The sequence below is a fragment of the Otolemur garnettii genome, unplaced genomic scaffold, assembly GCF_000181295.1.
Source record: "Otolemur garnettii isolate 467f Iridium unplaced genomic scaffold, OtoGar3 scaffold00046, whole genome shotgun sequence".
NCBI lineage: Eukaryota > Metazoa > Chordata > Mammalia > Primates > Galagidae > Otolemur > Otolemur garnettii.
In genome coordinates this window covers 1,036,836-1,048,772 of record NW_003852441.1, presented here as the reverse complement: position 1 = coordinate 1,048,772, position 11,937 = coordinate 1,036,836, and the positions used below count along the sequence as shown (strand labels likewise).

General features: G+C 50.4%; 1 protein-coding gene across 1 annotated transcript in view; it reads left to right on the top strand.

Annotated features, from left to right (window-relative positions):
• The window catches only part of TOP3A (DNA topoisomerase III alpha), a 33,834-nt gene extending 25,720 nt beyond the window's left edge, over window positions 1-8,114 (top strand). The window contains 4 exon segments of the mRNA XM_003791047.3: window positions 1,041-1,184; window positions 3,863-3,985; window positions 5,230-5,915; window positions 7,451-8,114. Coding sequence (XP_003791095.1) covers window positions 1,041-1,184; window positions 3,863-3,985; window positions 5,230-5,915; window positions 7,451-7,629 — 1,132 coding nt within the window. The 3' untranslated portion in view covers window positions 7,630-8,114.
• The last annotated feature ends 3,823 nt before the right edge of the window (window positions 8,115-11,937 follow it).

Below are 11,937 nucleotides of genomic sequence, written 5' to 3'. Positions count from 1 at the left end.
AAAAAAAAAAAAAACTCCAAAGCTTTTTTTGTCTCCTAATGTGGTGACTGAGGGCTGGGGACTCCTAGACAGCCTCAGGTTGGGGGTGGTTGCCTGGGATCCAACCATGTTATCAGAAAGTTGGGACTTTTGGTCCCACCCACCCCCATCTCTGAGGGGAGGGGCTAGAAGTTAGGTTTATCACCAATGCCCAGTGATTTATTAGTCATGCCTGAGTAAGAAAGCCGCCATGAGAACCCACGTGGTCTGGATTTGGGGAGCTCCTAAATAGCTGAATATGTGGAGGTTCCTAGAGGGTGGTGTTCCCGAAAGGGCTTTGAAGCTCCACACCCGCTCCCACATGCCTCCCTGTATGTCTCTTCCATCTGGTTTTATCTGTTTCTTTTGTAATAAATGGACAAGTGTAAATAAAGTGTTTCTCTAGTGAGTTAACTCCATCCAAGTGGTAGTCCTGGGGACCTTCTAGTTTATAACTGGTTGGACAGAACCACAGGTCACAGACTGGGATTTGTGACTGACCCTTTAATTGTGGGACAGTCTCCAGGTATGTAGTGTCAGAATTGAATTGAATCAGAAGATACTCAGCTAGTGTCTGCTGGGGGATTGTTTAGTGTGTGGTAAAAAAACACACATCTGATATCAGAAGTGTGTTGTGAGTATCATAGGAAGTAAATTTAGTTGTTCCTGCCTTTCAGAGTACGTGACACTAATTTTGAAAAGAAATACATGCACTGGTTTAAACTTAAGGCAGACAGATACTTTGGGCGTTTATGTGTAGACCCTGTGTGGTTCTACTTGTGTACTTTGGGGCCCGTGACAAGACAGAATTATCTGCCTATAGCTAGACTCCTCCCACGTACTAGCCAGGAGCCAGGCTTCTGTGGTGAGCTCGTTCTCTTCTCTCTGCCTCTGTTCTCTTCAGTAGGCCTGTGGCCTACTGACCAGCTGGTTTCAAGGTCATACATGCTGTGTAGACATCAGAATGTTGTGAGTGGTTTGCAGTGATGGCTGGTTGGTATGTGTCTTTGCCTTTTCTTCAGGTTGGATGAGGCCTTGGCCCAGTACTTTGGGGAAGGAGCAGAGGTGGCCCAGCAGGAAGAGATCTACCCAACCATGCCAGAGCCCGTCAGAAAGTGTCCACAGTGCAACAAGGACATGGTTCTCAAGACTAAGAAGAGCGGTGGGTCAGTGTCCTGGCTTCTCCCCTGCCTCTGTTCCCCAGCACCTGCTGTCAGCTGGGCAGGTCTCTGAAAAGCCCTGCTATTTTATTTTCATAGATTAGTTAAAGACTGCCCTGCTTTGTAGCCCCAGCCAGGTATTGGACTAAAAGGATAGCACAGTTGGAGCAGCACCTGTGGCTCAAAAAGGGTAGGGTGCCGGCTCCATATGCTGGAGGTGGCAGGTTCAAACCCAGCCCCAGCCAAAAAAATGCAAAAAAAAAAAGGATAGCACAGTTGAAGTGTGCAGTGCTCCAGGAATTCAAAGGAGGTGAGAGACTGAGTGATAATGGGTTTTTTGGTCCACCCTGGGTGGGACATCATTTACCCAATGTGTAGTGAATGGTGGAGGAAGATGAGCTTCAGATCCAGATAGACGTGAGTTTAAATCTCACTTCTCTCTGAAGTAAGCTTTGTGGCCTAAAGCATATATTTAGTGACTCTGAGCCCCAAATTCTTCTTTCATAAAACAAGGCCAGTGGTAGTTTCCTCACAAGCTGTGTTAAGGATAAAGATTTGATGAAAAGGACCAAGACTATACATCAGGATGGGACATGGTGGCTCACAGCTGTAATCCTAGCACTCTGGGAGGCCGAGGCAAGTAGAATGCTTGAGCTCAAGAGTTCCAGACCAGCCTGAGCAAAAGTGAGACCCCCTTTTCTACTAAAAATAGGAAAACTAGTCAGACATAGTGGTAGGCACTTATAGTCCCAGTTACTCAGGAGGCTGAGGCAAGAGGATCACTTGAGCCCAAGAGTTTGAGGGTTTTGTGAACTATGATGCCACGGCACTCTACCCAGGATGAAAAAGAGTAAGACTCTGTTTCAAAAACAAAAGATTGTACAGCATATCGCCAGATCATTGGAAGTGTTCACCAAGTACTTGTTGTGAATTGGGCCTGGGAAGCTTAATTCCTGTGTACTTAATTCTAGTACACAGTTTTCAGTGTACTAGATCTGAATGGGCAGTTTATCCCCAGATTAGATTGCCTAGTTTGGCCTGGTTGTCCAAGCTAGTGACTGGCCACTGGAGGAGATTGACAGGGAAAGACGTGCTGGAAAAGAGGTGGCAACTGGCTGTCCCTCACTGGCATAATACAAGGTGCTCTGTAAACATTATCTTCCTCCATCTGCATAACCACTCTGGATCCTGCATAGCAAGGATTCCCCACCCCACCCCACCCCCTGCCATTGTTTTGCAGACGGGGTCTGGCACTTACTGATGGAGTACAATGACATCATCATAGCTCACTGCAACCTTACACCTTTGGGTTCAAGTGATCCTCCTCAGCTACCCAAGTAGCTAGGACTGCAGGCGTGCACCGTGCCCAGCTAATTTTTTCTGTTTTTGTAAAGATGCAGTCTTGCTCTTGCTCAGGTTGGTCTCAAACTCTTGACCTGAAGCAATCCTCCTGCCTCAGTCTCCCAGAGTGCTAGGATTATAGGCGTGAGCCACCACACCTGGCCTTTTTTCCTTGCTTTGGTTTTGGTTTTTTGCAGTTTTGGCTGGCGCCGGGCTTGAACCCAACCACCCCCGGTGTATGGGGCTGGCACCCTACTCCTTGAGCCACAGGTGCTGCCCCCTTTTCCCTGTTTTTTAAAGTGAAAACTGAGGCTTACTGGGTCTGGGGCACTATTCAAAGTCAGACAACCCTGGCAAGCAGTAAAGGCAGAGTTTGAACCCAGGACTTCAGGGCCCTTTGCCCTTGCCTGACCTGCAACATTGTGCTGCCTGCCTGCTGCTGAATGAGGAAGGAGGTTTCCTGCCTTGCTTCCAGCTGCCAGGGGACTGGCTGGCCTGGATGAAGAGAAGGCACCCTCCAGCTCTCAGGAGTAGGAGGACTGTGGGCTAGGCCTGGAAGCAAGTTGGCAGGGCTCGTACCACTCGTAGACAGCAGCCAGTGCCACTCTAGGCTCAGCCCAGAATCTGGGCACATATTTCAGTGTGCAGTAAATGCTGCCGATGGTTTTCTTTGCCACGTCAGTAGGTTACTGGATCAGTGATCACTGGAACATAAAGGGAAAGGCTGTTGTTTTTTTAGCTCTGCATTCTCCAGGTACTTGATAACGAAGGAATGCTTCTCAGAGTCTGGAAATTGTCTTGTGGGATTAGCACAACAGGGTTCATCTGATAACTTCCATCTCTCAGTTTGTGAATTTCCTATTTAAGTAATTGGGGTTTAGTGTTGGTTTTTCCTGTCTAGCCATACCCAGGCACACTCAGAGGTATTCTAAGTGATGTGCATGTGGACTCGTCAGACCCTGAAGTTTCATGACTGGAAGGAATTGAGATGTGTTGACCAGGAACACCAAGTGGCGTGGGCGCTGGGTGCCAGGCCCCTGGCAGCAGATGCCTCCCAGTGTGGCTCCTCCTTTCATGCATGTTTTTGAGCAGCTTTCCAGAGCACTCCAAGCCTCTGTTTACTCGCCTGCAAACCAGAGGTTGTGCTGGCCATGCCCCAAACTGGCAGGTGGTAGAAAGAGCCTCTCCTGCTTGGTTGGTTGTTAGTTTAAGTACAAAGCAGGCTCAGCATTCACACCTTCATTTTTAGAGAAGTTGGAATAAATAGGCTTCTTTTTCTGAGTCGTTCAGCATCAGTGCCTGTGTACCCAGTGACGTGGTCTGACCTAAAGCCATGTCCCCAGGTTCTACCTTAGCTGCATTGGTTTCCCGGAGTGTCGAGCAGCCCTGTGGTTTCCTGACTCGGTGCTGGAGGTCAGCAGGGATGGCAGCGTGTGTCCAGTCTGTCACCCGCAGCCTGTGTACAGGTGAGCCGGGTGGCGTGTCGGGACCACCTCTCAGTGAGTGTGTGCCCATCTTTGCCTTCCTCTGGGAAGTGAGTCCCTGGGAATCTCACTTTGAGGCCCCACAGGGTTCCAGTTGCAGTTAGCAGCAGCCAGGTCACCTGGCCCGGGCCACTTCTGCTGTGTTTCATGCCGTCCCTAACTCAGCCCAGCCTAAGAAAAGGCTCCAGATGGCATGTCCCCAGCCAGGAGGGCCCCTTTCCCTACCCTCCCCAGATAGATCATAGCTGCACTGGGCTCAGGAAATGACACGTTGAAAATGAAGAGCCCTGGTGTAGGATAGTGGCTTTTAGACTACTTGATCACTGGACCCCTCGCTCCCTGAAAAATCATTGAGGAGCCCACAGAGCTTTGTCATGGGTCATTTATTAGTTTATACCATATTCACAGTTAAAGTGGAGACATCTTTTATTTTTTATTTTTTTATTTTTCATTTTTTGAGACAGAGTTTGAAGCTGTTGCCCTGGGTAGAGTGCCGTGGCATCACAGCTCATAGCAACCTCCAACTCTTAGGCTCAAGTGATTCTCCTGCCTCCGCCTCCCAAGTAGCTAGGACTACAGGGATCTGCCACAATGCCCAGCTATTTTTTGGTTGCAGCCGTCGTTGTTTGGCGGGCCCAGGCTGGATTCAAACCCCCCAGCTCAGGTGTATGTGATTGGTACCTTAGCCACTTGAGCCATAGGCACCGAGCCTGGCGATGTCTTTTAAAATAGTTATTCATTTACAATAACTACATTACGTACTAACATAGATAACTAACTTGGTTTTTATAATAACATTCCTGTTTTCCATATCTGCCTCCACAATCTGTTGAGTTATTGTATGTGCTGTAACCTCTGGAAAATTCTAGAGCACACACAGGGAAGAACAAGTGCGATACAGACATGACTTCTCAGCATTGTTATAAAATAGTTCCTGACCTCCCCTTGAAAGGGCTTAGGAGTGCTCAGGGGCCCTGGAATCACACTTAGAGGGCGGCTGGCACAGAGGGGTGGGGCCTGTCAGATGTGACTTCACTGAGTTCTTGGCCAAGGCCCTTGGATGTCGTCTGCACTGCTTCCCTCTGTGATGACTTGGGGAGTCTAGGGGACTGATGAGGGCCTCACATGGGCTTCCTGGAGTGTGAGGGGTGGTGTGGTCTAGGGCTGGAGCAGGGAAATGCTGGCACCTTGTTGTTAATTTTTGTCTCATCTCCTGGCCTCACCAGGTTGAAGTTCAAGTTTAAGCGTGGCAGCCTTCCCCCAACCATGCCTCTGGAGTTTGTCGGCTGCATTGGCGGATGTGATGAGACTCTGAGGGAGACCCTGGACCTAAGATTCTCACGAGGCCCTCCCAGAGATAGCCAGCCCTCCAGCCACCTGCAGGCTAGCCAGTGCCTGAACAGGATGGATAGCAACCGGGACGGCTACCCCCTACCTGGCCTCAGACAGACTGGGCCCTCAAAGGCTCCGACTCAGACCCTCCCACCACCCACTGCCACTGGTGAAGGCAATTCCGTGACCTGCAACTGTGGGCAGGAGGCTGTGCTGCTCACTGTCCGTAAGGAGGGCCCCAACCAGGGCCGGCAATTCTATAAGTGCAGCGGGAACAGCTGCAACTTCTTCCTGTGGGCAGACAGTAGTAGCCACCTGCAAGGAGAAGGGCTTCCTGTTCCAGTACCAAGACCCGCAGGCAGCTCCCTGGGACGACTGCCAGGCTCAGGGAGCCACCTGGGTGGGTTCGCCAGCCCTGGTGATAGCAGTGGTAGCGTGTCCTGCCTCTGCAGCCAGCCAGCCATAACACGGACTGTCCAGAAGGATGGGCCCAACAAGGGGCGCCAGTTCCACACATGTGCCAAGCCAAGAGAGCACCAGTGCGGCTTTTTCCAGTGGGTTGATGAGAACATGGCCCCAGGTGAGGCCTAGAGTGGCAGGCAGGCCCCTGCCTTGGGCATTCACAGTGTCCCCACCTCAGAGACCAGAGACAGTAGAGAGAAGGCAGGGCAGTGTCATGTGGGATCAGGAAGGCCACCTGGGCTGCTTTGTGCCTTTGTGTCCTCACTTTCAGCAAGGTGATGAACACACAGTCCTCATTCCAGCTTGAAGTGTAACTGTTAGAGTGGCTGTGTGCCCAGCTTGTGCTAAGTGTGCTTCACATATACTCTCCTTCATCCTCTTCAGATGAGCGTTGTGCTCACAGAGTTATAGGTGAGGAAGGTGGGGCCCAGACGACCAAGTGCCTTTGCACAGGGTCACACAGTGACAGAGTCCAAGATTGAACGTAGGTCTGCCCAGTCCTTGCAGGATTATTACCAGCAGTCTCATTTCTTAGATGAACAGACTGATTGGTAATATTTAGGAACCTGGTGAGGGTTATACAGCTTGAGCCAGTGTTCCAAAAATGGGTATCATGGAAACTGGCACCCAGAGGCTTGATAAACATGTAGGCCTTGCAGGCGTCCTCAAACTATGGCCCGCGGGCCACATGCAGCCTGCCTGGTGTTTTTGCCACCGCTGCCTGTCCTGCTTAGTAGGCCGACTCATCCCAGGGCCCACAGTCCAGCCTCCAACGGGCCAAGGGACAGTGAACTGGCCCCCTATTTTAAAAGTTTGAGGACCCCTGCCTTAGAGCCACCTGCTGGTGCTGTAGAAACCAGAGACAGTGTCACTGTGACAGACCCACATTTTCAGCCTAAGAGCAGTCTGGCCTACACACTGCAGATACGCCAGGGCCACTTCACTTCTCACTTAGAAGTGGTGTCTGACCTCCAGGCTACCCAATGGATTGTTGGGCAGCTGACACCAAGAGACCTGCTTGGGACTGGCAGGGTTCAGACCTCAGGTCCCTTCGTAGGCAGATGGGGAGTAGGCTACAGGTCACCAGAGGCCGGCTGTCTGCTTGGATTTCTACCTTTTTTTTTTTTTTGACAGTCTCACTGTGTCATCCTTGGTAGAGTGCTATGGTGTCACAGCTCACAGAACCTCCTCTTGGGCTTAAGTGATTCTCTTGCCTCAGCCTCCCAAGTAACTGGGACTACAGGCGCACCACATAACGCCTGGCTATTTTTTTGTTGCGGTTGTCATTTAGCAGGCCGGGGCCAGGTTCCAACCCACCAGCCTTGGTGTATGTGGCTGGCACCCTAACTGCTAAGCTAAGGAGCCAAGTCTAGGTTCCCACCTCTTAACAAAGATCCATTACAGTGACATCAGTACCCCCTTACCAGGGCAGTGTGAAGCAGTGTCTCCAGGAGCTTGAGCTTCTTTAGGAGAGGCATCAGGCTACTCTAGATGGTAAATACATTGTATTGACCTTACTAGAATGAGGGAGGCTTGGCCTGTGAGGTACATGTGACTATGTTGGGACACCCTCTACCCTGCACTGTGTCTTGGATTTCTTGCCACTTCAGTGTGTCAGTTATAAATTCAGTCTTTCCCTAATTCTTCCCACAGGGACTTCTGGAGTCCCACCCTGGCAGCAGGGTAGAGGAAGAACCCAGGGGCCCGAGGGCAGAAGCAAAAGATCACGAGCCAATTCCTCAGACACAGCGTCTACAGCCAAGAAACCCCGGAAGTGCAGCCTTTGCCACCAGCCTGGACATACTCGTCCCTTTTGTCCTCAGAACAGATGAGGGCAGGGTAGGGTAGTGAGGGTCACTTCCTCAGACCTGTTCCCTTCATCTTAGGAAATGAGTTAACTAGGACCAGGTGGCCATTCATTGTCCTGGAAACTGAGGAAGTGTTGTAGCTTCCCGGACGTGTTAAAGAGGACAAGGTCCAGATCACTCTAGGGAAGGTCAGCTCTGCTGGACAGTGACCTTCTACCCAGGACTCAAACATGACTATAGCCATTGCTGAGAAGAGTCACTCATCTCCCTGTTTTCCCTTTGCTTGGCTTGTGTCATTGCCGTCTTAGTGGGTGAGAAGTGGCATCTCCTGTGATTCTGACACGCATTTATCTAATGACATTGACCATCTCTTTGTGGACTTACTAGCCATTGGTATATGTTCTTTGAAGAAGTGTCTATTTGAGTCCTTTACCCATTTTTAAATTGGATTGTTTTTCTGTTCTTCAGTTGTAGGAGTTCTTCATGGATTCTGGATACCAGGGGGATACTTGGTTTTTTACATCTTTCCAGTTTCTTTTTTTTTTTTTCTTGAGATAGAGTCTTACTGTATTGCCTTTGGTAGAATACTGTGGCATCACAGCTCATAACAACCTCAAACTCTTGGGCTTAAGTGATTCTCTTGCCTCAGCCTCCCAGGTAACTGGGGCTACAGTACCCGCCACAACGCCCAGAACCTGCCAACCTCAGTGTGTGTGGCTGGCACCCTAACCGCTGAACTGCGGGCAAGCCATCTTTCCAGTATCCACAGGCAGCTCTTTTGTGTGTCAAGACTATGAACTGAGGCAGAGTGTGTGTCTCACCCTGCAATCCCAGTACTCTGGGAGGCCAAGGCAGAAGGATCCCTTGAGCTCAAGAGTTTGAGATCAGCCTGAGCAAGAGCAAGACCCTCTCTACTAGAAACAGGAAAATTAGCTGAACATTGTGACAGGCACCTGTAGTCTCAGCTACTCAGAAGGCTGAAGCAAGAGGATTGCTTAAGCCTAAGACTTTGAGGTTGCAGTGAGCTATGATGATGCCATGGCACTGTACCCAAGGTGACAGAATCAGACTCTGTCAAAAAAAAAAAAAAAGACTGAACTGCAGGATTGGGCTATACCATGGACAGACCTAGGCATGGCCCCCAACCACCCAGCCCACTCTGCCACCCTGGGTATGTGCCTTCATCCCTGGAGCCCAGCTGCCGATCTGTAATGTGTACTTTAGTTGTAAGGCTCTTGGTGAGAATTAGAACCCGGCCTGATGGGTGGCACCTCTGGGCTCAGTAGTAGGGAACCAGCCCCATATACCAAGGGTGGTTGGGTCAAAGCCAGCCCTGGACAAACTGCAACAAAAAATTGGCGGGTGCCTGTGGTCCTAGGTACTTGGGAGGCTGAGGCAAGAGAATCGCCTAGGCCCAGGAGTTGGAGGTTGCTGTGAGCTGTAACACCACACAGCACTCTACCAGGGGCGATAAAGTGAGACTCTGTCTCTCAAAGAAAAGAAGAAAACCTGACAGTCCACTCAGGTTAGCAGTATGCAGAGCAACAAGAAACTCTAGCAGACAATTGATTGGAAAGGTTTTTAATCCTTACTGAACCTATCTCCTACAATGTGCAATGCAAGGCTGAGGAGATGAAAATGAAACTTCCCTTGCAGGGCCCAACCAAGACTGGGCACTGCCAGGGAGTCAATATGATTTTACCTTCCTGGCTGCCTTCTCTATTTTATGGAGGAAATCAAGGCTCTGATGGGTTAAGTGTCTGAGCTGGCCTTGAAACGTAGTCCCAGCCAGCCACTCCCCTGGAGCCAGGTTCCATGTGGCCAGCAGTGCTGGTGCCCACATCTGGGGATGCCAACTTTCATGATGCCGGGCAGAGATCCCCACTGCCCACTGTGATGAATTCTCTTCTTAGGATGCAGCCAAGAACTCGGGGTTCAAATTTAGCTGTACTGTTCGGTATCCAGATGTCTTAGACTAGAACACAAAGGTGGTCCCAGTTCAGCTTGCTCACCGGAGTCGTAACCATCCACCTACCTAGGACCACCAGCTCACACTGGGAGGAGTGTCAGGGTCCAGCCTGCAATCTGAACCCACATAAGCAAGTGAGCATGAGTCTGACCTCCCTGCCTGCCATTAGCCTTGAGGTGCACTGGGGTGTGAGCAGTAGAGGTGGGCAGATTGCAGCCATGGCACTTTATTCCTGCGCACCTTGGCTTTATCCACACAGCCTTAGCTTCCTCAATTTCTTTTTAAGACTATTTCTGATTGCAAAAGAAAAACGTCAGAAAAATGCAAATGTTATGGGCATAGTGTGCCAGGTTCAGGGCCCCTCCTTTGAGATGAGGCAGAGCAAGTCTCACTCGACTCCCAGCCATTGCCCTTCCCTAGAACCCTTGCAGGCATGGGTGTCAAGTGTGACTCCAGGCCCATTATTTACCTCTTGAAGGATCACCACCTTGAAGGCAGGTGGAAGTAAGGATCTGTATGGTCAAAGTCTGGGCCGACTCTCATGTGCCTGGACACTGGCTTCTAGGCAGTGGTGCTCCAGGGGGCTTGGGCCAGGAAGGTCTCTGCACGTGAGGGCTCCTCAGGCTGCCTTTGGAGTGACTGCTTTTCCATGGAGCAAGTGATGAATCAGCCTCTGCACCACTGGTGGGAGTATGAATTGACACTTCCATTCTCCCATTCCAAAGTAACAAAACCTTAGGAGAGAAACGTTGGAAATTGCAATAACGGGCAGCATGGGTGGCAGGGGCTGCATTGTCATTTCCCGGACCCAACCACTGTGACCTTTCTGCTCTGCTCCTGTGACAAGTTCCATCAGGATCTCAGCAACATTTGAATGCTGTTCACTCCGAGGAGCCTTCTAATGAGAAAGTGGCACAGACACTTAAAAGAGTTTTTATTTTTCACTTTTGGGTTTTTTTTTTTTTTTTTTTTTGAGACAGTTTTACTTTGTTGCCCTCGGTAGAGTGCTGTGGTATCACAGCTGTTGGGCTAGGGCAATTCTCTTGCCTCAGCCTCCTGAGTTACTGGGGCTACAGGTGCCCACCACAATGCCTGATTATTTTCATTGCAGTTGCACTGCTGTTTTAGCTGTCTGGGGCTGGGTTTGAACTCATCATCCTTGGTATATGGGGTACTGCCACCCCAGTTAATCCTCACAGCTACCTGTGTATTCCTTGAGCTTCATTTTATAGATGAGAGGACCAAGCACTGGCTCTGCCCAGGCTGCTCCCTCCTGGACACTCTGTCAGTAAAATGACTCAAAATGCCACTGGCTTAAAGCAAGGGCAGCTCCTGACAGTGTCTGCAACAAACCTTAGCTCAGCCTGTTTCCCACCCCTTGACCTTTGCTGTTAACATCTATACAGAGCCCTGGGGCCTCTGTCACCATCCTGTCTGTCCCACGCTGTCCTCCCCACAAATGGCAGGGGTAGAAGAGTCCCATGAGAAGATACAATGATGTGGGAAGGGCTAAAGAGAGCAGCTGGGGGTGCCACAGCCTCCCATGGCCCAGCACCCTGCTTAGGCCTCGTCCGTCAACTGTGGTGACAGGAAGTGAGCTAGACTTTGGCTCCTAGGGGATGCTGAAATGCTCTGGCTTCTCACCTGCACAGGGAGGGTGAGTCTGTCCCCACTTGTGAGGCTACAATGAGAGGCAAGGGAGGTGGAAAAAACAGAACTGATGGAGCCCACCTGGAGGACCGTGGTTACCCCTACCAATCCCAGAAAGACAGCAGGTGGGAGCAGCCTGGGACTGTAGGCTTTGGGCTTGGCAGTTCTGCCTTTTGGTGAGAAATAAAAGCCTTGGTTCCCATTGCTAACTTAAAGCTTTTAACATTTTCCTTCCACATAACTTGTTAGGGACTAAAGTTTTATGTCCCCCTCAAATAGGTATGCTGAAATCCTTTTCTTTTGGCCAGGGCTGGGTCCCACCACCTCTGGCATATGGGGCCGGCGCCCTACCCTTTTGAGCCACAGGCACCACCCCGGTATGCTGATAATAGTTTTAAGAAGAGGGACCTCTGGGAGGTGATTAGGTCCTGAGAGTGGACCTCACAGGGTTGGGCTCTGTCCTTCCCCCTCCTCCACTGAGGATGCAGCTAGGTGACACCTGTGAACCAGGATGTGGAATCTGTTCATGCCTTGATCTTGGACTACCAGTCTCCAAAACTAAGAAATTTCTGTTTATAAGCTACCTGGTCGATGGCAGTTACAGTAGCTCAAACAGATTACTTCCAAACTGATCTCACGCCCTCTTGCCAAGCTGCCAAGCCAAGCACAGGACTTCCAGAAAACTCCAAAAAGCCATACAAAAGCACCAGGAC